Source organism: Coniosporium apollinis (assembly GCF_000281105.1).
Source record: "Coniosporium apollinis CBS 100218 chromosome Unknown supercont1.27, whole genome shotgun sequence".
Taxonomy (NCBI): Eukaryota; Fungi; Ascomycota; class Dothideomycetes; genus Coniosporium; species Coniosporium apollinis.
In genome coordinates this window covers 106,189-132,699 of record NW_006913289.1, presented here as the reverse complement: position 1 = coordinate 132,699, position 26,511 = coordinate 106,189, and the positions used below count along the sequence as shown (strand labels likewise).

The 26,511-nt window shown below is 52.9% G+C and overlaps 9 protein-coding genes across 9 annotated transcripts; 6 read left to right on the top strand and 3 right to left on the bottom strand.

Annotated features, from left to right (window-relative positions):
• Window positions 1-387: 387 nt before the first annotated feature.
• On the bottom strand, window positions 388-2,034 carry W97_05474 (uncharacterized protein; the record flags this gene model as incomplete). Its single annotated transcript, XM_007783504.1, has 3 exons — window positions 388-754; window positions 820-1,742; window positions 1,810-2,034. 3 exons carry the CDS (start codon window positions 2,032-2,034, stop codon window positions 388-390), a joined length of 1,515 nt encoding a protein of 504 aa, XP_007781694.1.
• A 968-nt stretch (window positions 2,035-3,002) lies between these two features.
• W97_05473 (uncharacterized protein) lies at window positions 3,003-4,415 on the bottom strand (the record flags this gene model as incomplete). The annotated part of the gene is made up of 5 exons (XM_007783503.1): window positions 3,003-3,572; window positions 3,629-3,812; window positions 3,882-4,062; window positions 4,121-4,143; window positions 4,204-4,415. 5 exons carry the CDS (start codon window positions 4,413-4,415, stop codon window positions 3,003-3,005), a joined length of 1,170 nt encoding a protein of 389 aa, XP_007781693.1.
• Window positions 4,416-5,924: 1,509 nt separating this feature from the next.
• On the top strand, window positions 5,925-7,474 carry W97_05472 (uncharacterized protein; the record flags this gene model as incomplete). The annotated part of the gene is made up of 2 exons (XM_007783502.1): window positions 5,925-5,937; window positions 6,003-7,474. The coding sequence occupies 2 exons, from the start codon at window positions 5,925-5,927 to the stop codon at window positions 7,472-7,474; spliced, it is 1,485 nt and encodes a 494-aa protein (XP_007781692.1).
• A 1,213-nt stretch (window positions 7,475-8,687) lies between these two features.
• On the bottom strand, window positions 8,688-10,884 carry W97_05471 (uncharacterized protein; the record flags this gene model as incomplete). The annotated part of the gene is made up of 2 exons (XM_007783501.1): window positions 8,688-8,993; window positions 9,070-10,884. The coding sequence occupies 2 exons, from the start codon at window positions 10,882-10,884 to the stop codon at window positions 8,688-8,690; spliced, it is 2,121 nt and encodes a 706-aa protein (XP_007781691.1).
• A 1,127-nt stretch (window positions 10,885-12,011) lies between these two features.
• On the top strand, window positions 12,012-13,995 carry W97_05470 (uncharacterized protein; the record flags this gene model as incomplete). Its single annotated transcript, XM_007783500.1, has 2 exons — window positions 12,012-13,242; window positions 13,295-13,995. 2 exons carry the CDS (start codon window positions 12,012-12,014, stop codon window positions 13,993-13,995), a joined length of 1,932 nt encoding a protein of 643 aa, XP_007781690.1.
• Window positions 13,996-15,705: 1,710 nt separating this feature from the next.
• Window positions 15,706-17,510, top strand: W97_05469 (uncharacterized protein; the record flags this gene model as incomplete). Its single annotated transcript, XM_007783499.1, has 5 exons — window positions 15,706-15,844; window positions 15,900-16,067; window positions 16,124-16,298; window positions 16,355-17,063; window positions 17,121-17,510. 5 exons carry the CDS (start codon window positions 15,706-15,708, stop codon window positions 17,508-17,510), a joined length of 1,581 nt encoding a protein of 526 aa, XP_007781689.1.
• Window positions 17,511-18,159: 649 nt separating this feature from the next.
• Window positions 18,160-20,951, top strand: W97_05468 (uncharacterized protein; the record flags this gene model as incomplete). Its single annotated transcript, XM_007783498.1, has 5 exons — window positions 18,160-18,473; window positions 18,613-19,212; window positions 19,271-19,347; window positions 19,403-20,111; window positions 20,165-20,951. 5 exons carry the CDS (start codon window positions 18,160-18,162, stop codon window positions 20,949-20,951), a joined length of 2,487 nt encoding a protein of 828 aa, XP_007781688.1.
• Window positions 20,952-21,548: 597 nt separating this feature from the next.
• W97_05467 (uncharacterized protein) lies at window positions 21,549-22,554 on the top strand (the record flags this gene model as incomplete). The annotated part of the gene is made up of 2 exons (XM_007783497.1): window positions 21,549-21,720; window positions 21,773-22,554. 2 exons carry the CDS (start codon window positions 21,549-21,551, stop codon window positions 22,552-22,554), a joined length of 954 nt encoding a protein of 317 aa, XP_007781687.1.
• Window positions 22,555-24,770: 2,216 nt separating this feature from the next.
• Window positions 24,771-26,511, top strand: W97_05466 (uncharacterized protein; the record flags this gene model as incomplete). Its single annotated transcript, XM_007783496.1, has 5 exons — window positions 24,771-24,908; window positions 24,955-25,092; window positions 25,144-25,431; window positions 25,499-25,833; window positions 25,908-26,511. 5 exons carry the CDS (start codon window positions 24,771-24,773, stop codon window positions 26,509-26,511), a joined length of 1,503 nt encoding a protein of 500 aa, XP_007781686.1.

Below are 26,511 nucleotides of genomic sequence, written 5' to 3'. Positions count from 1 at the left end.
GGTGAGGCGCCTTCCGCTGTGATTTTCGTTACGAGTCGTGCCTCTGACACAGAGTGATGGAGGCGTAGTCGTTTCATAAGGGTTTCGCAACCGCCAAGAGCGCTTCAGACACAGCTTAGAGCGGCTACTCAGCATCATCTGGCCTAAGATGTTGTACCGGCCTCTATATGGATTGTAGCATTAGTAGAAAGCATAGACGGCTGTCTTGAGATGCTGGCCGATGGCACGACACGGCGCTGTAATTTTACTATGTTGTCCAGCTTTCGACGATTCCGAGGCTATAGAGCACAGCCAAAGTTGGTTAAGGCTGGAGTATATGGAAAATACCTTTGCATATGGGCCTCCGGTGATGTGTTGTGAGTGACTACCGCAATAGCCAGCGATGTACTACACACTAGAGCCACTGCCGTCGGAATCCTGCCTACTTGCATCTTCGCGGCCATGATGCGGTGGTACTTCACTAGTAGCAGGTCCCTCCAACTGCCCACCATAGATAAGCCGCAGCTCTCGGCGGTAGTGCACCAGTATGCCACCCGAGAGCAGGACCTGCACGCCCAGCGCGCAGGCGAGGAGCGTGAAGTACGTGGGCGCAAGGGCGTGCTCCTGCGCAGCAAGGCCGACGGGCACATAGTGCGCTGCGGCGCGGCGAACGGTCCAGAACGCGGCCCAGCACTTGCAGCTGTTGAACCAGCCTGAGAAGTGATGATGCGTGTCAATTATGATTACCTTGTGACCGTTGCATCGCCGGATCGGGCTCGCAGGATCAGATGGGGAGAAGAAAAAGGGGGTTACATGCCTTTGAATGCAAGGAACAAGCACAGAACCGATGGCACTGCGATGATGATGTCGCAGATGAACGTAGCAACAAACGCTCCTTTCGGCCATTTTTCGTGCGCGGTACGTGCGATGCAATAAGAGACGAGGAAGTTTATGACCCATGCTGCGAAGAAGCCTAGTTCCATGAAGCTACGGCATCCGAGCCCGCGTGTAGGCGTGATCCAGCTCATGGTGAAGGAGATAGCCCATGCGCCCCCAACAGCGAGAATTGAGAGGCCAAGGAGCGGTATCGAGCGCCCCTTGATGCGCTTATGCGGCCGATAACAGTAGCTCCCACCCGTCCACGGCTTGAGTGGGGCCAGGTTGAACTGGCTATCTGATATGGCGGAGATAACGGGTTTCAAGTCCGCCCAGGCGGTGTGTTCGGTCGGAAAAGCGCCGGTGGCGGAGCTCAGGGCAATAGCGCTGATGAGCCAATAGTAGAGCTCGCGCAGGGCGAGGGTGTGCGGTGTGTGGACAGCCGCGGAATTCTGTGCCATAGCGGAAGCGAGGGAAGTGAAGAGGGCGACAGCGTAGGCGATTACGGCGAGGGCGGCGCGGCGCGTGCTGCTGGTGCGGTTATGAGCGAGCAGGAAGGCGGCGTCGTGACATTTCTCGAGAAAGCCAATCCGCTCGGTATGACCAAGGCTGTTTTTGTACCTAATGAGGATTGCGGACAGTGTTTCTCTGGCTTCAATCTTTGCGGTAGATTGCGCGCCGTGATCGAAGTCGAAGTCGTCCAAAGTTATACGTATGATGGCCAGTGCTGCGTCGTCCTGCTGCGTTCGATGCATATGCTCCAGCTTTTCGAGGTGGCTCCAGATGACATCGATTGGGTTGCCAAGAAGGGTGTGAGGCCACGAAGCCGTAGTTGACAAACACGCTCCATGCTGTGCGGGCAGCGTCCAACCCACTCCCGCCAGACGCTGGCACTGATGGTGAAGAAAGACTGAACAGTTCGAGCTCGAAGTTGGAAAAATGCATGTTGCCTACCAATACGAACAGCGGGATGACCCACGTCGCGAGGGCACTGACGACCTCCCATTTCTCGTATGCGTGCCAGCCTATCCCGCAAATCTGCTCGCATTGTTCGACGGTCATGCGGATGATGCTGGGAAGGCTGGAGCATTGTGCCATTCCTATGAAGTTTCCGCGCTGAGGGATGGCGCAAACAATAACTGGCCCGAACACGGTCAAAAGTGTGATTGTTCGGGCCATTGTGAAGGGAAGTAGCTGATGGTGTCAGATACGAGAGAGAAGCTGCATGAAGAGAGCACGAAAACGTTATCAGGAGCGAGAATGCTCAGTTAATAGCCAACACCATCCAGCTGCGCCATGATGGTGGCGCGATTTTGGCAAGGCTGTAACCAGAGGCGCTGGTGGCAGCCAAGGCGGAAACAGAAAAAGGAGAACGATACAGCCTCGCTTCGCCTACCGTGTGAGCCTATGCAAGGCAAAGCCGTTTACACGGTCATGTCGCTTTCAGAGCTCGTGTTCTTCTGAAAACGGATGAGTGATCAACCCACTAGACGTTGATGGAGGTTGAAGATAGTGTTCGCTTCGGGGCTGAGTCAGGCTTCCGACCAAGACCACGAAGCGCCGGAATGTTCGCCCTGAAGCGCCACAAGGCTGCAAGGCAATGCGAGGATCACTCAAGCCGTTTCCGTGACCGCCAAGCCCACAGGCCAGGTTGCAAAGTCGTGGGACACTTTGTGGTGAGGCGATCGCCAAGAGTGTCCCACGACTTCTGCAACCTTGCCTGGCCGCCACTTCTCGTGAAGAATCACGCTCGCGCACCGCAATAACGGAGAATTGAAGGATGTAACCGCGTTGAGTGCTATACCAGTGCTACTTCTTAGACTGTTCAGACAAGGAGATGAAGGGATTGTGCAACCAGATCAAGCGCCGGCATTCAGTAAGCGATAGTCAAAAGTGGCTGGTATGCCATCAGACACGCCTCGGACGGAGACGTTCGCATAACGATTCAGCTTACTCTTCACTACGCTAGAGAGCCTGTATACAGATAATTAGACAGTGGGTTATTAGAAACGATAGATCGTTAGAGGAGGTGCCGAGACAGAGAAGAAGATGACGGAGGAAAGAAGAACGCGGAAGTCAAATGGGTATCCCTTCCCGCAAAAAGCCCATCAGGCGGCCACACGCAGTTTATCAAAACAACGTACTCGCTACCTCCACGAGAGTATCTCCCTATCATCCCTATCATTATGGGCATCGAAGTCTTCAACATTTCCCCTGCTGCTTTCCCGCGTCGCGTCCGAGCGGTCCGACAAACGGTCAGTCGTATCATGAGTGAGGTGTGTTCTGACATGTATCTTGTTGCTGTCGGCGTTTGTTGGGAAAACAGGAAGAGCTTTGTCGGTGGATACACGGGTTGAGAGCCCAGGTGTTTTGATGTCGGGATGGTCATAATGATGTGCCGGGCGGGCACCCGAAAGCGTGACAACAGCACCGTGATCCTTAGTGTTGATGCTATCGGGGAAGATCGACTTGCTGTTGCCTTTGCTGCCGAGGTGGCTGTTGAGATGGATGCTGCGCGTATGCGCACGTTCGTCCCCAAACGTCATGCGCTTATTGGTGGAACTGGTAGCCATCCGTTCTTGGACTGACTCTTGCGCAATCTTGGTAATAAGGTTGGTCATGGAGAGCTCGATTTTCAGCTTGACGATGTAGACCACAGGGTGGAACTGCATGAACACAGCGCCGTTCTTCAGGAACATTGTGCCGATGAGTAAGAACTGGAGTCTCCGTTAGGTGAACGCTCGATTCATTGCCGGAGGCACATTTTGCTTACGTCCATGCCAATAGAGATGACGATGATGCGCATGTTGAACTGAACGAGAGCGTTGTATTTTTGCAGTCCGTTTCGCACGAGGCGGCTCTTAACTTGTGTGACGAAGTAGTAGTTGAGTCCGCAGTCAATGAACAGAATGAGGAACTTCGTAATCTTATCCCAGATGTTGTTTACTTTGACGTATCTGCAGAAAGTCAGGCGAAGTTGGTAGGCACGTGTCGAGCCGTTAGTGGAGGATTGTGTAGGAGGTTACGTTTGCGAAACCTGCATGTTCGCAGGAATAAAGATGCAAAATACCGATATCTGTATCAAAGTAATAGCTGCTACTGTGCCCCATCTGATTAAAGACATCTTCCGTCTTTCCATACTGATGATAGCAACCCGATTCACGATGATTTGAAGGATGAATTGGATCTGGAAGACCCATAAGAAAACTGCCAAGCGCCTTGTCAGAAGACACTCCTTGCAACTCTAACGGGGGGTTCAACGTACGCATGAAAAAGAACGTAGTAACGCTGCGAGCATCCGTCAGCTCTGCCATACAAGAAGATAAGTAATAGCAAAGTTCTACAAACCTGGGCTTGATATGACCCTCAAGGAAAAGGAAGGCGAAGATAGCTATAGCAAGGTTTACAACTATCTCGCACCACACCATCCAAACGAACAAGCTCCGCAGCGGACTGCGGTGCTTTGCGGTGATCTTCCATGCGTCCCACGCCGTCAGGTATCCGAATCCGATTGTGAATCCGAAGGCGATGCACGATATCTTTGAGTCCGTTGATGCCATGGAGTCCTGAATGCCCGTCGCTTTGGCTGTAGTTTGAGAAGTCGGCTTCGTCCCCAGGCCAGCAAGTGCCTACTATGGAGTGTTTATGGACAAGGTATCTGCTTGAGGAAGAGCTGAACTCAAAATCCATTCAATCTCACCTCCGCCTACCAAGTAGATATGTCAGAGCTTGTCGATCTCGTCCAGGCCTACGCGAGCATGAGTCGAGTCGCAGACCCCATCGTATGCTACCCCTTTCAACGCATGAGGGTTTCATAAGCCGTTGGTAAAGCAAAGCGACGGATCTACACATGCATTCAACCCCAGAAATTGCGCCACGAAAACGCCCCGTCCATGTCTGCGCCGAGCTTGGTAGTCTTAGACAGCGCCTTAGGCGGTTTATTTGCCTAAAAGGGAAGGAGGTTATAGATCGCGATCGTGCGAGCTGTTCGGATCAAACCGCGTTGACTCGTGAGATCGAATGTCCAGGAGCAGCGAGGGCAATGTTAGCTGCTCATTCGGCTCTCCTTTGGTTTCTAATACGCTGGTGAGCTGAAAAATTGCTCGATCATCGTGGTTTTATTGCTCGCTAGGGGAGCGAACACCTTCTCCCGAGATGGCATCAATCGATAACTCTTGGTTGGCACAATTGCCTACACGGCGGCACCATGTGAGCATCTCTCTTTTTCGAATGTGGATGCTGGAGTAGCCGTTGGGTTTGAAGCCGAGGTCTCTGCAAGCGTGCGTGCACAGGTCGCTTGGAAGCGACTGAGACCCTGCATGCACGTGTAACCACGCGCCTCAGCCGCGGAACGGGCAACAGCGGGTCTTGGCCACAAAGGAATACTCATGACAACAACCAGGGCCATAGTATGATACTGCTATGTAACGCTTTCTCCAGCCCAAGATAGGTGCTAATCTATGAGGAATGAAGAAGGGACCGATCCGCTTACGCCGAATCTCTTGAAGCGCAGCCCATTGTTCAATAAGATCCCGAATTCAAAGCCACGAAGCCAGCTCTCAGCTCGGCTCGGGCTGGTACCTCATGCTTGGACCCTCTCCGAAGCCCGTCCGCATGAGCCCAATAAGGGATCGAAGCGTCTAGACAGAGCCTCTCTCGAACCACACCCTCAACGAATGACTAAGGAGGCAGCGACGCGGCGACGGCATCTTTGAGTGTAATGAATCACTCGTGCAAGTAACCCAGCAAATTTGACACCGAATGCAAGACCAACAACCTGGGAGAGGTCGCGTCGGACATGTCTGAGGAGGGTTGCGCCGAATTGGCGGGCGAAGTCTGGCGAGCGGAGTCCAAATCGATGTGTGCCGCCGCCTGCGGACTTTCCCCATTGGGAACCTCCGCACGTTGCAGGTGAATCACGGTCTATATACATGTTCACAGACGCGATGATGGTCCGGAACACAGTGCAAAGCAGAACTCGGATTTGCCATTGCTTACCATCACTAGCAGCTATTCCTCACGAGTGACGATATCGAGCATCAGCTCTTACTCCGAAACCTGCCGGAACAATGCTTATACAAGGTGAGCAAGCCTTTCGAGGTCTCCCATGTTAGATACAAGATTCAGAAGTCTAACCCACGCCTTAGTAATTCTTGCTTCGGCCGTTGTTGTGCTCCTCATTCAGCCTGTGGCCGTCTTCGTCAGGGACTCGAAACATCTCCGGAAGTTCCCAGCTCCATCTTATGCTGGGCTTTCATCCTTATGGCGCATCATCAAGAACCTGCAACACGAGCATTATCTTGCGGTACACGAGGCCCACAAGAAACTCGGCACGCATATACGAATTGCTCCCAACCACATCTCGGTCTCCGATGTGCAAGCCATGAATGATATATACGGCCATGGTGCAAACTTTCTCAAAGATGCTTGGTATGACGGCGGTGCTGGCGAATTCCGACACATGGCGGATGCTAGAGTCAAAGCCGAGCACCAAGCGAAGAGGAAGATGCTCGCCCATGTCTTTGCACAGAAGACAATTGCCAATCTGGAACCGGTCATTAGCGATACCGTTAGTACGTTGATTGCTCAGGTCGAGAAGTTCACAGCCGAAGGGAAGCCTATCAACATGCGTCGATACCTAAACTACTTCACCATCGATGTTTTCTCCAGACTGCTGTACAGCGAGTCGCTGGGATGTCTTGAGCGTGGAAACGATATCGTCGATGCTGAAACCCTGGAAGGCAAAGTCTATCAGGTGCCCTTCATTAAGTCGCTTCACGATTCGACCATTATAAACACTGTCCTTGGGATGGAAGCGCCACTGCTTCCCTTCACGAGAAGAGTCTTCGCTTGGCATCCATTCAAGAAGGCTGGTGCCGACTACGAGAACATCATCTACCACAACACCGCCAAGCGCCTCAGAGATCTGGATGCAGAGGAAGATATCTTCTCTAAGCTCCTGATCAACAACAAGGGCGAGCAAGTCGGTCTAGAACTTGGAGAAATCCTCGCGGAAGCCTCCGTGATGATGAATGCCGGAACAGATACCACTACAGCAGCTTTGACGAATACGATCTACCTCCTTTATAAGCATCCAAAGATCCTCGCCCGGCTTCGGGAAGAACTGGACGCAGCCACCGGTACTACCGAAATACCAGCGTGGGAGGCCATATCTCAGCTACCCTTCCTTCGCGCCTGTGTCGAAGAGTCGCTTCGAGTCCGACCCGCAAGCTCGATGGGTCTTCCTCGTGTGGTGCCCAAAGGAGGGCGAATGATTGCAGGCCAGTTCATCGACGGAGATGTCACTGTCTCCGTGCCAACGTACACTCTTCTCCATGATCCCGAAGCATTCGAGAATCCCGACGAATTCAACCCAGACCGTTGGGTCACCGGCGACAAGGAAAAGATGAGCAAAGCACATCTTCCATTCAGCACCGGACCCAGAGCTTGCATTGGTCGCAACATAGCGTATTTCGAACAGCTTCTGGTCATCTCTGCGCTTGTTAAGTCGTACGACTTTGAGTTTGAAACACCGGATTTTCAGCTGCGGACTATTGAACGCTTCAACTCGAATCCGGATGAGCTTGTGTTGAAGTGCCGCAAGAGGGTTATGGTGTAGAAGGTCACAAATAGAGAGCGGGACGAAATCTGGAAACCTTCATCGTATCAGTTTCCAGCGGTTCAGCGGGCGTTAGGGTCTTGAGAATCCATAGATCTACATAGACATGTTCTGAGCTTTTTAGAATTATCACCCTACCTTTTCGTATTAACATGCCCTTCTTGGTTTGCCGCTGGTATCGTGATCCATGATTGTTTTCGCATGAGATTGAAACTAGTTCCCCATCCAACGAGATACTCTCGGATGCTCTTGAAACTACATGATTGGCAGTCGAACAAATGACGGTATAGTGACCGCCGTCTATCGCCTCGGTATTCCTCAATATCAGACTATCAAGATCGCATCGAGGGGGAATCGATCAACAACCAAGCGGAAAAGCACAACTCGTCCGTGGATTGCGGAGATTGAGTGCGCGAAGACACAGGTAAGCGAATCGCCGCTTCGCTATCCGTCTACCGCGCCTTCGTCACGTCAGAAGCGGTTAATTATCGGCTTCATCGCGGTTAGCAGCATATTCTCTTCGTGTGAGTCTGGCCTCGGAAGGGCAGTGTTTGGCATCGCGCGTCCAATATCATTGAGACGACGTTCGTCTTCGAGTTGTCCGTTTAGATCGTGGACGGCACCCGGTGCTTTAGACGACCGCTAGCCATTCCAGGCTACTAGACCCTGGCATTTTGGCAAAGGGATCGTGGTGGTTGGTCGACTAAACGCTCACGCCTCTTCACCAAGAATGTTAGTAATCAAGTAGATGATTGGTTGCGCTAAGAATCTCGACTGAGGCAGGTCTCTGCGCCAAAAATCAGTGAAAAGACTAAGCATGACTTTTAGAGCCCCGCCTCGGACGCTTAGTAGTTAAAACTCTTACTGTATTAAGCTAATAAGTTAATTAAAGTAGCTAGCAGATTACCTGATCGTCTATATCGTTGAAACGGCGTGTCGAGCGAGACGGACGCCTGGACCCTCGTCCGTGGGACGGTCGGGCGATGCCGAACACTGCGGAAGGAGTCCAGATTTGTTTCGGATCATGGCGCATATAGGACGATGTCAGACACGGCAGATGGGACGGTTGTTTCGAAGACTCGAACTGATAGTACTCTATTCGAGCCTTGCTATCATACCTAAAACTGCAGAAGGAACTGTCTATTCCGCCCAGACCTTACGCCTTAACCCAGATATGCCGCTAATAGATCAGAGAAGTTTGAGTATATGTAGATCACCAAACATCCTCGCTCCAGCGGCCGGCTGCCTTCATGGTTCTCAAGTACCAATCGCCTGTCACCTTCAAGTCCTTCTCACCCTCATCGGCGAGGATGTGCGCAAATGCTCTGAAAACGTCTTTGGCCATCCGAGACGCATCGCCACACACATAGACATAAGCATTCTCCCGTAGAATGAGATTTCTCAGTTCTGCAGCGTGGTCGTGGAGTAGATCTTGGACATAAACCTTCTTGTTTTCCAGCTCCCGAGAGAAAGCTACATGGAGAGAGAATGTACCCTTTGAGAACGATTTCTCGTATTCCTGAGCAAGAGACAGAATCAGCGGTAGTTCTCGAATACGCATCTTGAAAATTTCAAAGGGATCAAACAGGACATACCTGCCATTCCTCCTTGTAGAGGAAATCTTCATTACTTCTCCTGCAGCCGTAGAAGAGCATTGTTCGTCCTAGTACTTGGCCTGCACGGGATCGCATAGCCCTTTCTTGGACAAAGGCGCGGAAAGGCGCAACACCCGTCCCGGGCCCGATCATTATTACCGGAGTCGATGACTGTCTTGGGAGACGGAACTTAGAGCGACGGACATGGATAAGTGCTGTCGGCTGCGAAAACAACCCTCGAGGACCGTTGATCTGGTGCGTCTGTGGAACGGCTGGTACGGATGGGAGAGCAGCTGCCGATGCATCCAACGGCGCTGCTAAGTAATTGGATTTCAAGGCAAGTAGGTAGCTGGTGTTCACTCCTTTGAATTGGCTACCTGAGGATTGAGCGGAATCGACCACGGCTGTTATCGATATCCTGTTCTTTGAGAGAAGCGAGGAAGACGAGATCGAATAGTAGCGGGGCTGCAGCTTGGCCACGTTCTCCAAGAGGAACGAGAATGGGACGGATTCGAAGGAGTCATGCGGAGCAATTGTTGACAGCGTCTGAGCCAGGTTCAAGCGCTTGTCTGCCACCTCGCGCTGGAAAGCTTCTCTGTCGCCGCTAAGCTTGACCAACTCCGATCGAGTCGACTCGCTCTTTGCAAAGCTTGCAAGGATCCCGAGCAGTTGACGAGATACCGGTGCCCCAACATCCAAGTAATAACGAGCCGCCGCCTCGTAAGTCGTCCTTGCTGGGATAGGAACCTTCACGGTCAAATCCTGACTTGTGATGCCAATAACAGCGCTTTTTCGTGGATACAAGCCAAAAACACGGAGGAAGCGTTCAACTTCCATATCAGAGTTGACGGGCCAGACGGCTAGATGATCACCGGTGTCGTACTTCAGGGTGGTAGTTCCAATGTCGAATTCAATATGGAGACAATTCCGGTCGTTTGAGTTGAATAGCTCTTCGGCTTTAACGATCGTGGCAGCGAAAGGATTCTGCGATGTAAATGGTCCACGAATCTTGTTCCTTAGATGCAATTTGTTCGGCTCGCCGAGAAACACGTCGGTTGTTGGGGCAAGCTCCGACTCGGTCACCTCGAAGTTAGCCTTGAAAGTATATTCCAACTCGGGTAGATGGAAGTGGTCCGCAATGGCAGCTAGGGTAGTGTCTTTCCAATCCGCAAAGTCATCTTCGAGTGTGCCCTTTCCGTCATCTCCTAGACCAAGATCTCCGATTCGCATAGCGCCGGAGTACCGAAGTATAGTATCAGCCTGGCGGATCATCGAGTTATAGGACTGGTATGAGCTGTTCCCAAGGCCAAAAGCAGCGTATTGAAGCTGCATTTGTGCGTGCTCGGCAGAGTGCAGACTGGCGCGCCGTTCTTTCCCTTTGAGAAATTGATTGAACGCAATCGCATTGTCCGTAGGATCGCCCTCACCATAAGTGGCAAGGACGAAGATCGCAATTTGGTCGGACTCCAAAGTGTTAAGGTCATCGAAGTCGAAGTCGTCGAGGTCAGCGACCATGCTCCGGAGGTCATACTTTGTGCTTGCTTCCTTGGCTAGTCTCAAGGCGAACTTCTCTGCTGTCCCTGTCTGGCTCCCATAAAAGATGATACAACTCTTGCCTGTCTGTTCGAGTCTCTTCTTGATACTCCGTGTCGGAGGTAACGTTATGACTTGCTTGCGAGCCGCAAGTAACGGAAAACTGACGGGTTCTTTCCTCGACAAGAAAAGGTGGCTAGCGCAGGATTTCGCAAAAGCCACCAGTAAGCCAGCAAGGCTTACTTTGACCAAGATCACATCCCAGGCGCTCAGATATTCCATTTTGAGGAAGAAGCGATGGATTGCCGGGGAGGTTCGTAATGGCCGAAGACAAAGGCGCGGGATAGAAGGGCAAATGAGAGGAGCAAGGGCTAGATTGGAGCGTTCGGAGGCGTGGAACTGAGGTTGTTCGAAGGGCTGAATGTAATTTGCATGGGCTTAGAGTCCTCCATGGTCCATGATCTATGTATATTATACAAAAAAAGATAGCATGCATGACTGGGATTCTGGGGAACGCCTACCGGATCTAGGGGCTCCGCATGGCGGAACGGCGGAGCCCTGGAGGCGACGGGAGTCGGGGAGGCGCTAGCTCAATCTGGTAGCTCCGACACAAAGACTGTCAGAGGTGAAGCATGTCGGACTATGTACAGTACACATGCGGCAGAAGCAGAAGCCCGACCGATCGGTCAGAGAATGTGCGAGGTCGTGAGAGCAAGACGTGTGCGGCTGAAGGCAAGGGTGCCTCGACTAGCCCGAGTCTTGCCTACAGCGACTCCCGAAGAAGTCCGGCCTGGACATCAGCGTCAACGTCGAGGCGTTTGGACAAGTCCGGTAACTGAACCTGCAAGGTGAAAGCCGGGAAAGGAGTGGACTACAGCCTGGAGGCCGATCGCGTGGAATGGATAGGGTGCCATCGTAGATGGGTTTCGAGATGTGGATACCTACCTTAGGTACCTAGGTAGTTGGGTAAGAGGAACCCGGAAGATGGTCAAAGGCATGGAGGGCTCACAGGCACGTGTGGGCCAACCCCTTTTGCTCTAGTGGCCGCTCCCCGCAAATTCATCTGAAGCACCACCTGAGCGGCACCTGACGACCACGACCTCGGGATAGCTATCGCTACACACACGAAGCGTCATGCATATTCCTGTATCGGACGTGCTATGAGCAGACAGTGCTATTCAACGGCTTTACTACGTCAGTGATGCTGAAGTTCATTCCCAGCAGCGCGGATGGGCTTCCCCTGAAGCGCAAACAATCTCACCGTGCTTGCGAAAGATGCCGAAAGCGCAAAGTCAGTAAGCACTGGTGACGATGACCGCAGGACAGATGACCTGCTTTCCCATCGATATGCCTAACCTACTGTACAGAAGCGCTGTGAGCATCTTGAGAACGATGACAATCCATCTACAATGGCGCAGCGAGAGCAGTGGCAAGTACCGCCCATCACAACTACATTTCCAATCAACGATGATCCATCATCTGTTGGGGAGTCCGTGGCGGCAAGCTCGGGACAGCCGCATGTCACCAGCGATCCGAGCGTGTATAGAAACCAAACCAATGGCCAACAAACCACTCCAGGCTCCGTGACCACGGCTATGACTCCCGCAGCCGAAAAAGGTCACGAAGAAGAAGAAGGAGAAGAAGAAGAGGAAGAAGAGGAGGATACCCGCTTTGTGGGCGACCTGAATCCGGAGGGTATCTTCTTAGCCGCAGCAAGTCCCGAAGTCACTACTGGTTCTACCGAGCCTGGCAGCGTAGGTATCTGGTTATCCCGCAGAGCGATGAACAGCATTCAAAGCAACCACCCCAGGCTTCAGCTGAGGCACTCTCAATCAAGCTCAGTGTATAGCTCCGATCCTTTGGTCGCAAATCTGCTCCTGGCTTATCTTGAAAATCAGTGCTTGCGACTTCTACCGAAGCAGGAGGACTTTGAAGGGCTGAGTAGAATCTATTTCGAAGAGGTTCATCCAATTTTTCCCGTTCTAGACAAGGAGGCTTTCCACGCGATGAAGGACCATTTGCCCGCCAAAGTGCTCTTGAAGCAAGCCATCTGCCTGGCTGCAAGCACTAATATCGGCGCAAAGAGGTTTCTGAACTTGTCTAGTAACACAGCACCTTCCCATAGAGAGTTTGCGGAGCAGATGTCTCTTGCCATGCGGACATCTGTTGACCTTGGCCTGGTGAAGGACAGACTAGTCTACGTTCAGATTCTCGCTGTCCTCTCGCTCTTCACCCAGCTTTCCGATGATTGGCACCAGTCGGCCGAGTTGAGCGCACGAGCGGTTAGCTGCATACATACTGCTGGCCTCCATCTACAGACTCAAGCGAATCGGAAAGATCACGAGTACGTGACGCGACTGTTCTGCTCGGTTTGGGCGCTGGACCGGTTGAATGCTGCATTTCATGGACGACCGGTTCAAATGCACGAACGTGATTTTGGTCGCGATTTGGAGACATGCTTCCAACAGCAGGAAGGCTGCTTTCAGCTTTTCCTGCGTACAGTATTACTCTTGGACAAAGTGATCAACCTATACCGGCCATCGGTTGACGGCTCTGAACGTGGATGGGAGGATGAGTTTCCTGCTTTCGAAGATCTGCTGCAAAGCGCTGGAGCTCTTCGCGTCAACTCGCATCTGCTCGGTGAGTATCGCTCTGTGCGTAAGAAACACGTCAAACATTGATCGCCTCCCAGCAACAATCGAAACACTCTACCATGCCGTGGCCATTTTGTCTTGCCGGTCACAGTCTTTGCAAGAACCCCCACGGTCCTCCGCATCGTACGTTCGTCAAAGTCTGTCTGCAGCTAAGGTGACTTCTATCGTGGGCGAGGAGTTCCACGGTCAACTGTCGCTTCTACCAATAGTACCGTATGCAGTGTCACTCTCGCTTCGCGTGGCTTACCGCGACTTGCGGCTAAGCAAAACGCCAATTTTCCACACAAGAGCACGAAAACTACTGCTGGCCAACTGTTCGGTACTACGAGAGCTCGGCGACATGTTCTGGTCAGCTGTGGTCATGGCGGATCTTGCTGAACAGACGATTCGCGAGATGGACAAGGCATTTTCATCAATGGCCAACGCGCAACACCAGGAGGCTATCGGCGAGCCAGTCACGAACGGCGGTTCACGAATCTCAGAACATTCATCAAGTACTCCACCCAGTAACGGAGACACTAACGCCATGAACGCCACGTATACCCCGAATCTTGAGGATGCACGAACTTCTTTCGCTTACGACTATGGTACATTTGATCCATCACTTTTCGACACCATGCCAGATCTCAACATCTTCGACCACTTTGACCCTGACTTCGATCTTGGGGCGATTGATGCGGCGTTGGGGGACAATATCAATCCATCATTTCCGATGAGCCTTGCGACCTTTGCGAGCTGAAGTCTAGGCTTCTGAGACCATGCAGTATCCCGAGCTTCTCTTGGTCCAAACGGCACGCGGTGGATGACGGACCGTTTTCCTATGACAACAGTCACAAAAATCCATGCTTATGGTGGCCGAGAAGAAGCGTTTTGCGGCTTAGCTGCTGTACATGAAGCCGCATCACTTAAATAGCGCTGCTTTGTCGCTTCGTACAAGCCATGCGGGACGCCGCATTTCCGTCCCCCAGCTCTCATGAAACTGTATACGAGTACACTCATCCCAAGATATTTTTGTCGACCAGTGTATATCACCACCATCTGGTCCTGAGCAGCAGCGGCATTGCCTTCCACTGCTACACCAACGCCGGATTGTGTCCATCAGTCAGTGGTTTCGATGAAGTCCACCGAGGGCTTCCGCAAAACGGATGAAGGTTTCGTCCTGGACATATCTATGATATCTTTGCCTTATCGTAGTCTCACGATTTCTCCAGAATCCTGCACGGTTACTCCGACCTGTTAAATCTTTAAGTGTTGTGGCGCTTCGTTGTTGACGACTTTCGAGACCTTTTCGACTGAGATCCTCAGACTCTCAGGAACGACCTTAGAACCCGGTGCTGGAGTGTGACTGCGAGGATGTTGCGCGCTTTTATGTTGTGACTGTGGCACGCCTTGGACGTCGTCTTGCGCACTGTCAGAATTTCCTGCGTACTATAGCTGTTCTACTCAGGTTCCCCGGTCCACGGCTTCTTTCTGTATGCGATACGAGTGGCTGTGTCCTGTGTCGACTATTACTCGGTCAGAAGATCCGTCTTTTGTGTTCTAGCATGCGGAGGCACCAATTGTCGAACGTTGCAATTCTCTTGTATCTACAAGGCCACGGCAAGGTCACTGACATACCTCAATACGAGAGGACGATCATCTACCAAGCATGCCTCAGACCCCGGACACGGCTGTAAAGCCTTCCCATTCCCGGCGTAGCCCTAACGATACACGCTCATATCGCCTGTACCGATCCAGATGGTAGCCGCATTTTTCGACATTGGCACTCCAGACGTCAACCGTTGCTGTTTCCAGACTGCTGAGGAGATGTAGCGCTTCAGTAATAATTGTGGGAGCAAGTGAGGGCCAAAAATACGAGGTCTGTGTTTGACTGACGTGAGATGGAGTTTCGAGCTCATGTCTGCAGGTCATAGAGCAGCCAGATGACCCTTGGCTTGGAAGCATGACCGGTTCGTCGGCGGTGCGCCGTGCATGGTGGAGTGGCGGATCGACCTGGGCGGAGTTTCCAGAAACGGGCAAGCCGCCGGAGTCGCACACCCAACTTCCAAAGTTGTTTGTATGTTGAGCGATTCAGATAGCGGCTCGACCACATGGCAGTTCCGAGCCGCTCTACCCCGTCATTCTAGATTTCCTCACCTACTCGTTCCCCGCAGTTTTCACTTGCAGGCGTCCCCATGTCCGCCAGTCCACATGGCAGATTGCGGAGCGGCATCTCTGCATTAGATACTCTCCGCAACTTGGTAGTTGCTCCAAGAACCATCGCGACGGAAGGCCCGCATACACCACGGAAAGTCTGGAAGCCTGTACTCTAGGGGACGCTAGAGCACCCCTACAGATAAATATCTCCTTGTTTCCCCTCGATTTCTCTGTACTCAACGCAAGCAACCATTCAAGCTTCGAACAAGATCAATCATAACGACAAGCGGCACACTCAACCAGCTCAATCACCATGGGTTTCTCTCTCATCAAAGTCCCGGCGGACATGGAGGGCTCCGCCACACCAGCCATTCTGATGGGCTTGTTCATCTCTTTCGGCGGTATCCTCTTTGGCTATGACACTGGCACTATTGGCGGCATTCTCGCCATGGGTCAGCCACTCCGTCCCAGTTATGATGGGTTGCTCTACTAATCTTATGGCTACAGACTACTGGGTTGATCTTTTTGCGACAGAAACAAACGATGAGGGACAGAGATACATCACCACCGGTCAGCAGGGTGTGATTGTCTCGATGTTAAGCGTTGGTACCTTCGTTGGTGCTCTCAGTGGGGCAAGTATCGGGGACCGGATCGGTCGTCGCTGGGGTCTACTAGGTATGGCTGGAGTCCTAGAGTCCTGGAGTCCTGGCGATGCTAATAGGGTTTGGCAGTCGCCTGCATTGTCTTCAACATCGGCGTGGTCATGCAGACGATCGCAACCGCTATTCCACTCTTCACGGCGGGCCGGGGTATTGCTGGACTGGGTGTCGGGTTGCTATCAGTCTTGGTTCCCCTTTATCAGAGTGAATGCTCGCCCAAATGGATCCGGGGCACAATCGTCTCTGCGTATGAACTCTACCTTGCACGTCCGCATCAAGCTGTATGCTGACTCGCGACAACAGCTACCAACTTGCGCTCACTATTGGACTTTTACTCGCAGCTGTCGTTAACAACGCCACACATGCAAGGAACGACTCCGGAAGCTACCGTATTCCCACCGTTATCCAAGCTCTCTGGGGACTGATCCTCGCCGCCGGCCTGCTATATTTGCCCGAGACGCCTCGCTACTTCGTCAAGCGCGGCCATCAAGACAAGGCAGCCCATTCGTTGTCAAGACTTCGACGCCTTCCAGCCGACTCTCGAAGCATTCAGGAAGAGCTTGCTGAAATTGTTGCAAATCACGAATATGAACTAGCGCTGGGCAAATCCGGATGGCTCGATGTTTTCCAAAATGCTGGCAGACAACGCAGACGCCTCTTAACAGGATGCGCCATTATGGCAGGATCTCAACTCACGGGTATCAATTTCATCTTCTACTACGGGACTCAATTCTTCAAAAACTCCGGCATTGAGAATCCATTCCTCATCGGCTTGACCACGAACTTGGTGAACGTGGTATCGACAATCCCGGGATTGATCCTTGTCGAACGATGGGGTCGTCGTCCTATACTTCTTTTCGGTGCTATCGGGATGACAGTCTGCGAGTTCATCGTAGCGATAGTGGGTGTTACTTCTGGGTCCGAAGTTTCCAGCAAGGTTTTGATTGCATTCACCTGCTTCTACATCTTCTTCTTCGCAATCTCCTGGGGTCCAGTCGGCTGGGTCGTTGTGGTAAGTTTCATCTCCTCGAGTCTAGCAACACTTCAATTGGCTAATACTTCTCTCCAGGGTGAGAACTTCTCTCTACGATTCCGCGCGAAATCAGTGGCATGCTCCATCGCTAGCAACTGGATCTTCAACTGGGCCATTGGCTACGCCACTCCATATCTCGTCGACGAGACTCCCGGCGCTGCGGGTCTTAAGGCGAAGGTGTTCTTCATTTGGGGAACCTGCTGTCTTGGCTGTGCCATCTTCGTCTACTTCTGCATCTTCGAGACCAAGGGTTTGACTCTCGAGCAAGTGGATGAGATGTACGAGCACGTTCCACATGCTTGGCAAAGCTCAACCTTCAAGCCGACAGTCCGCTTTGAGGAGGTGCGCAGGCAGAGCATTGCTGCGGAGGAGGCGCGCAAGAAGAGCATTTCTCAGGTGGAATCCGTGTATGCGGAGAAAGTTTGAGATATGTCAGTACACAGAAGTTGGTGAAGCGTTGAAATGGGGATGGGGTTGTACCTAGCTTAAAGCAAGTCCGCTATCAACTAGAGCAAGGCCAGCGGAGCTTGACAGTCTATGGGAGTCTGCAAAAGTAACTCACTCCGTACTGTGAAGCCAAGCGCTGAGACGTTCGAGATGTGCCACCCCTTACCGCCACGCATGCGGAGTGTCATAGTTAGGGTCCATGTTGTCATATTGAGAAAGCGCGAACATCAAGGAATTCGGCTTTTGTAGGGCGGTCACGCCGTGACAAGCGGTAGGTAGTGTTGCCACTAGATATGGTGTTTGAAAAATCATTCGAGGAGTACGCCATCCTCGCAGAACCTGGAGGTATCAAGCCAAGAACATCTCGGCCGAGAGCGCAGCACCAAGACGGCAGCAACAAGACGCTTGCTGACCGAAGTTCCCGTCTGACTGTTGCGCTAACCAGATGTCTCTGCTCCATCCCGAGCCAGATCGCTGTCCGCAGGTTTAGCTGTTGTGATACGAGCGCCAGCTGAGGTGAGCAGGGTTCAGCACTTCACATAGCATTGCGACAGATATATCACCACCTGAGAATCCGTCTCCCTTGTAGATGTTATTCTCCATACTCGCTTCCAAGAGAAAACTCACAATGACAGTGCCACCTACCAAATCAGATCATTTTCGGGTCATTATCGCCGGCGGAGGCATCGCCGGTCTCACTCTTGCCAATGCTCTTCAGCACGCGAACATTGACTACGTGCTGCTTGAAGCAAGGTCCCTCATCGCTCCCCAAGTGGGCGCATCTATCGGGTTGGCGCCGAATGGTAGCCGGATCCTAGATCAACTCGGTTGCTACGACGATATACGGGAACTTACAGTACCTGTGATATGGGTCGGTGATCATTACCAAAATGGGGACTATATCTACCCAAAGTCGAATGCTATTCAGCTTATTGGGAAACGGTAAGCAGCTCCTGAGTTGGAGAGTCGCGGTTCTTCAGTAGAGCTTCTTGCCTCTTTGTTGGGTGAGGAGGGCGGGGTGGCACTATCTTAACTGCTGTACATCCAACCAGAACTTAGAAGCTAATAGATGTGTTTGCAGACATGCTTATGAGTTCTGCTTCCTCGACAGGCAACTCGTCCTTGAAGTGCTGTACGACCACATCATTGACAAGACCAAAGTCTTGCTCAACAAGCGGCTAGCAAGTGTTGACCATGGCCCCGGAAGCGTCAAAGTGTATTGTACCGATGGTACGTGCTACGAAGGTGACATTATAGCAGGTGCAGACGGAGTCTACAGTCCAGTGAGACAAGAGATGTGGCGAGTTGCTGATAACGAGGAGCCGGGCGCCATACCTACCGAAGACAAGACGGCGATGACAACGGAGTATAAGTGTCTCTTCGGTATTTCGTCGCCTACTGCTGGTCTTGAATCTACCAGCCTTGATGTCACGTACACAAAAGACTTCTCAACGATGGTGGCTACCTGCAAAGAAGACAGGGTCTACTTTTTCCTCTTCAAGAGGCTGGAAAAAGTCTACGGAGCTGAGGCCATCCTCAAATTTACAAGAGAGGAAGCCGAACAGTTTGGCGAACAGTGCAAAGATGCGAGTATTATGCCCGGGGGAAATGTCAAATTCGGAGACGTATGGAACAACAGAGTGAGCTTCACTCTCGTTGCATTGGAAGAAGCGGAGTACAAGTAAGCCTTCTACGCCGAGTGTGACAAGTCAATTGCAAGTGCTAACACAGATTCTCAGACGCTGGACATGGGGCCGATTCGTTTGCCTTGGGGATGGAATTCACAAAATGACACCCAATGCTGCGGCAGGAGGGAGTAAGTCTCCTTCGTCGGGTTCGACAGTTCGGCTGCGAGTGCTGACACAGGGAAGATGCATCCATCGAAAGCGCAGCCGCCCTAGCCAACTCGATAAGGGCTATGCTGATTCGAAGCGGGCCACGTCCTTCGTTAGAAGCCGTACAGCAGTGCTTATCGATCTACCAGCAATCCCGCATCGAGCGAACATCAGCGATTATGAAGGTGTCCAACAAAGTAACACGGATTCAGGCACTGAAAGGGTGGGATGATCGATTAACCGCCTTTTATGTTGCTCCTAACGCCGGCGATTATTTGGTGGACATGCAATCTAATCTAATCGTCGGTGCCATAATACTGGAATACCTGCCACCTCCGCCTCGCTCGTTACAGGCAACCTTGCCTTTCAATCATGACCAGGGAGTGGGGAGAAGAGAGAGCGTGGTCTTACGAGCGCTGAAGGCGCTTCCGTTTCTCGGACTTTGTGCTTTGGCTTTGACCTGCATGGACATTACTGGAGCTGTTCCTGCCGTCGAAAACATGCTCCGATCGAGCAGCATCACTTGGGATGGCGGATCAGTCCCTATCCGCAGCTCATTCTACTACATTGGCTGGCTCGACGACCTTTGGCGGCCGTTCACAGCCATTTTCGCCGCATGGAACTTAGAGATTGATCGAGTTGCATGGTGGCAGGCACTCACGTTCCTAACCGATTACGGATTGCTGTATTCCATCTTTCTCATCGAGTCTGCTCGAAGAGCCAACCTGGTAACACTTGCACAATTGTAAGCTTTTTAAATGTTTCTTTGCTCCAATCACCTGCTGACGCTTATACCAGTCCTGTTCTTTCTGGTCTCGCGGCGCAACTCCTCGGCATCGGCGTCGTAGGCCCCATCTACTTCTTCGTCCACTACGTCTGCGCCCAGATCTCAAATTTCCAGGCTTCCGACATGCGCTTGACTGATCTGGCCTACACACGCAGCATCCTCCCAGTGATGATCGCTGGCTACTACATTCCACACTTCCTGTCTCATCTCCACCCTTCTCTTGCAGCACGCCACGACTGGACCTGGATATGGCAGATGTTTCCGGTATGGGTGATGCTAGGGCAGCGTCTGCTCGCGTACACAGTCCTCCCGAACACTGTCCAGCGGGACCGTATTCACGACCCTAAGCGCGACGTTCCAGTAATCCGTCTCACGATCGGCAGTTGCATAGCTTTGTCGGCACTTGTGTGGCTTTACACCCTCACCATGTCGCCATACACTCCTATGGCGATGTTCATCCCGGAATCCTCGGTAGCGGAACGTGAGTGGACGGCAATTGCACGCAACGTCCTGCAGTATGATCAGTTATTCTCCTTTGGCAGCGCTCTGCTTTGGCTTGGATATCTCTTCGGCGATCTCAAGCGTGCGGGCATGGTGCAGCAGAGTTGGACTAAGATCGTGATGGCTGCTGCTGCGACGGTCCTGGTGCTAGGACCTGGAGCTGCAGTGGGTATAGCTTGGCTGTGGAGGGAAGAGGTTCTGGTCAGTAAGCGGCACAAGAGTGCCGTTGTTGCAGGGCGGGACAACGGCGTGCTGGACGATGAGAAAAAGGCGAATGGGACTTTGCAGTCTGACTAAAATGGTTACGCGCTGAGTCGTCCTACGGAAGACATTGTTTATCAAGTGATAAGTTCTGATTGCTTGGTCCGCTCTTACGGACTATGTGTTGAAGAAGCAGCGGCTCTATGTGAGCGGTACCTCCGTATTGGATTAAGTTACCGTTCTGAACATCAAGGCTGTGAAGGAAAAAGTCAAGATTACGCGATACAGGGGATCCAATCGAAAGGTAGAGACAAGGATCTGCCCGAAATGGCGTCCATTTTCCGCCGCTATGAGCCGCTTGGGGGCCGGAATCAGCCCTATCCGTCTTAGCACTTCGGTACAGCAACCCGACGAGGGGTCTTGGGATGGATGTTATGCAGACGTCCGCCGTATCACAACCCCTCAATCAAACTATTTAAAGATGAGGCCGTCTTGAAATCTTGAGATGAAGCCTCGCGATGCAGGCCTACATAATAAACGTTCAAGAATCACCTCGGCTTCTGCTTTACTACCTACTCATGTTCAGCCTTGTTTCAAGTGCCCGTATACACGTTTCAGTTCTCTGAGCCGCGTCAATACCTTTAAGCGTGTGAACGTGATTCTTCCTCCGGTCATCTCGAGACCACCACTTACATGTCTAATCCGGATCCACAGCGATGGGTATGGCCACCCGGCGGCGAGCCTTACCCACCCACAGCACAGACGGGCTCCTTCGGTCCAATCCATCTCAATGATAAGATAGTCGTCAGCTGGACGCCGTCAACAACGCCAGATGTCGCGCTGTACTGTCTCACGCCGTCGAATGGTATCTGCCTGTCCTGCTGAACCGATGGCAGCAAAATGCTGACTCGCAGCAGTTCAGACGGGCGTCTGGGTTTCGCAATCTATTGCACCCCCAGTAACTTACCAGTTCGACACGCCGGCAAACAGGAGTGACGGCGAGCGCATCTTCTGCCACATGACATTTGAACCCAGCACGCTGGGCAACACGGTCGTGTGGGAGTTCCTCAACGAAGCTGCGGAGGTTGCGACGACTTGGACGGCCGACTCGCCCTCCTCCGCACCGGGAAGCAGGAGCATCAGTACTATGTCTACCGGAAGCAACACGGTAACAAGTACGCAACAGACAAGTGCAAGCTCAGCTACGATGAGATCTTCTCAAGCGCATTCGTTGGATATTGCCACTTGGGGGGACAGCACGGTCACCGCCCTGATTGTGATGTCGGGCTCCTCTACCCAGGGTCTGATGGCGGTCTCTACGAGCATAAATCTATCGGCCGCGGCTTCAAGCTCCTCTTCCCAGCCGCTCAGCGCGTCTCTCACGAGCACAGCTCCACCGGCCCTCCCGAGCGGTCTCTCAGCCGCAGCAGGTGCAGGAATCGGTGTTGGCGCTGTAGTGGGTGTGGCAGTACTCGCTGGATTTGGGTTCATGTTGTGGCGGAGACGACGCCGGCGCTTGGCCCAGAGAGGATTTAATGGGCAGATAAGTGGAACCCAGTTCGGAGTAGAGGAACTGCCATCTCAACATGGTGTCTCGGAACTCCGGAATAAGAACAGCGTCGAGGTTCAGGAGTTGAGCGGCGATCAGGGGATATCGGAGCTTTCTGGCAGTGACGTGAACTATGCGAAGAAGGGATGAGCTATGTAGTCGGTACCTATACGGCCTCGACTACGTACCCTTGACCGAGACACAAGATTCTTCGCCCTCCTTGCCTCCAAAATTTCCCCCGCCTTCGCAATCATCTCATCCACCGCTTCCTTTGTCTCCGCCGAGAGGCACAGAAAGATCTCCATGTTGTTGCGGGCGGAGGCGACGGACCGGCCAGCGGGCCAGAAGGATGGGGATCGGTCACCGGTGACAAGACATGATATGTACAGCGCCAATGAGAGCTCAGTACAAGCTCAAGCACGGCCAAGCACACCGGCGAATGCCCGAAATCAATGTAAAGGATTGAAAGATCGTGAGAAAAGAACATAGCAAGATTGGAAGTGATACTCTGGAGTTGAGAGCTGCCGAAGCGGCAGTGAGGACAACAAATTAGACATCACACACACATACACTCCAGAAACAATCTGACAAAGGTTTTTAACACCTAACCCTTACACTCTGTTACAAGCGGCATCAGTTCTAAGTGCCTGTGATCAATGCCTTACCTATCTATTACAAAGTATCAGCTGGCTTCGGGTTGGCGAATATAGGTCGATGCAGCGCGGCAGAGGCTTTCATACCGCTTGTTTCCTTGGAGATGTATCCCACGTGCCTGACATCCGTAGCAGAAGACAAAGTTGTAGAGAGTCCGCCTGATGTCCGCCGCAGAGGGTCGCCTAACCGGAGGTTGGGTGAACTCATGGCGTGAGCGTGATGGGTTGTTTAGATCCAGATGCGTTCTGCTTTGCATCCAGTTTGCCTACATTTTACATCTCTGATGCCCACGTTCGAGCTGTAAAGAGGTAGTACGATAGCTTATTGCTGACAAGCACAGTGATCGTGCAGATGTAACTCCTAATCTGACTCCTAATATAACTGAGAGCGCCCTCGTACGGGGTTGGTCGCTTGCATGAGACTCGCAAAGGTAAATCTTAGAGCTGGGATGGAACAGGCGCACACCCAAGGTCGATGCCTTTGATTGAAGAAACCGGAGTGAAGTGAGACGGTCTTTACGGTGGAGTTAATGGAGATCGAGGGCTGAAGCATCCCAGTGGTTGACGAGTGCAACTGGAGCAAGGGAGACTCCTCTCCGGATAGTCATCCGCACTCACGAGGGCGATCTCTCCAGCTCTTGAGGAGCTAGAAGTCTCCTCCCATGTATCCCGGGCCGCGTAAGATGTGCACTCGAGGGTTGTGGCTCAGCAGGCCGGACGTGAAAAGTAGGGCTGACGCGCCTCAGGCCGCGTAGGTAAGTTATTTGGGCAGTCAGTTTCAGGCGCAATCCTTCGTGCTGCGCCAACACAAACGATTACAGACGTTGCCTTTGAGCCTCCACACTTGCTGTGGGATGTCGTGTTAGCTCTGATGGCTCTGGAGGCCGTAGATCTGGGAAACACGTCGGCCCTTGTCCCCTTGAAGCTGTACCTGAGCCACGTGACAAAGGCCGATATCAAGAAGTCTCTCCACACCACCTGCACCGCACGAGCGGTTCCTATCGCGAAGCTTCGGCGAGAACTCCGGGGCCTGCCTGAACAAACAAAGACGTTACGCAACGGCGGGACCGACATCAACGGGATTGCCTAGGTAGGCCTGTGCCGAGGCCCCCAGCAATGTCCCAGCAATGTCCGGTTGACAGACCAAGGCGACAACGCTAGAGTAGTTATCCATCCAGCCATGGCCAGCAGACGGCATGCACGAAATGCAAATCCTGCTGCTCATTCTGCGTCCTGGCAATCTCTAGCTGTACCTGGAGCCAGCGTGTTGCGGGGTCGAATGAAGGATCTCTACTCGAGTAGGTAGTTGCTAAGCCTCCGGTGGGCGAGTCTGCCAAGGCCGCTACATGCTTGCTCCTTCGCTCCTTCCTGTTTCCGCTGGATTGCTTTCTCCCCCCCGTTCTGATGTTTTCCAGCCTGAGCCACTCGAACGACGAGTCCAGGGACGCACACCAGTTCCATTTGGGCAGGAGTCTTTGGATCCCTTGACCATCCGTCCGCTTATCGTCCCAAGGTAGGGATCATGTAGGACAGTCAGTGCGAATCAGTGCGACTGTGAACGGTGGGTCGTAGCTAAGCCGCAGGCCGCTCACGGCATAAAAGAATGGCATTCCTTCGATGCTGCGTTCCTTGTCGCTCGCTCCGCTCTCTTGTTTTCCGTTTCCGCCCCTGCAATCACTCCTGATTGTTCCCTCGTTGGGCCATCCATCAGCCATGTTGTACTCGCTCTCGCTCGCCGTGCTGGCGCTCGCCGGCTCAGCCTTTGGCAGAGAGATGGAGAAGGACGCGGTCAGGGCAGCCAAGCTGTATGACTCCGGTGTCCGTCACAGCGCCATCATGGCGAAGAAACACGTTTGTGCACCGATTGTTGGCCTGGGAATGAGCTGACCCTCCTTAGGATACTTGGCAGAAGCAGCGTGATGCCGGACTCTTCGATTCGTCGCTGTATCCGGACATTGACAAGAAGGTTCCATGCATCAATGGCACTGCTACTGCCATCCCGGGCAATGCCAACTACACTTTCAAGTGCAAGGATGTACGACATCCGAACTGCTTCTAGAGGATTTCCCCATACTGACTCTAGCAGATGGATCTGTATCACTTCCGGAGCCATGCATCCTTGGGCAGCAACGGCGGCGAGGGATCGTCCTCGTGGGGTTGGACGTCCCCAGATGGTCGCGAGTTCGTTGCCATTGGCCAGTCCGACGGTGCTTCCTTTGTCGAGATCTCCAAGCAGGGCAAGATGATCTACTTGGGGAGACTTCCGCAGTACTCGGTGCCCATCATCTGGAGGGAGATCCGCGCGTACAAGAACTACATGGTCATTGGCAGTGAGGCTCTGGGTCACAACATCCAGATCTTCGATATGACAAAGGTACGTGCCCGACGTGGTTCGAGAGGACAACTCCTATCGCCGCGGCCTGAAAGACTGACGTTTCTAGCTCCTCGATATCGACCCTGCCAACCCAGTCACATTCAGCAACGAGCAGGATCTCACTGGTCTCTTCACCGGCCTGCCCATCGGCCGCACTCACAATGTAGTCGTCAATGAGGAGACCAACTGGGCGTATGCGGTTGGCGCGGCGCCTCGCAACTCCTCCTGCCGCGGTGGCCTCATCTTCATCGATCTTGCCGATCCATCAAACCCGACCACGCCTGGCTGCAACCCAGACGACGGTTACGTGCACGATGCGCAGTGCCTGGTCTACAAGGGCCCAGATACCAAGTACCTCGGCCGTGAGATCTGCTACGGCTACAACGAGGACACCCTGACCATGTACGTCTACCATCTGGACCCCTCTTCTCCCCACCTCCTCGCTATCCAGCAACGCTAACCGCAACCTTCCACAGCTACGACGTCACCAACAAGAAGAACTCGACCATCATCTCCCGCACCTCCTACACCGGCGCCTCCTACACGCACCAAGGCTGGGTCCTCGACACCGAGTGGCAGGAATTCCTCGTCATGGACGACGAATACGACGAGTTCGACGCCGTCGAGCCCGCCGCCGACGGCTTCCCCGTGACCTACATCTGGGACATCCGCAGCCTCGAGGCGCCCAAGCAGACCGGCATCTACAAGTCCAAGACCCACAGCGTCGACCATAACCAGTACGTCATCGATGGCTACAGCTTCCAGAGCAACTACGGCGCTGGGTTTAGGGTGTTGGATGTGAGCAGCATCCCTGATGACCCGACCGGTAAGGGGGTTAGCGAGGTTGCGTTCTTTGATGTCTATCCTGAGGATGACAATACGCCGCTTGGTGGCGTGGTCGACTTCGTCGGCAGCTGGAGCAGCTATGCGTTCTTCAGGAGCGGGTACATCTTTGTCAACACGATTGAGAGGGGTGGCTTCGTTATCAAGATGAAGAACCGTGATCAGGGCTATGGAAGGGGCCGTGGCCGTGGCAGGGGACGGGGCAAGGGCAATGGCAGGGGTGGCAGGCCCTGGTAG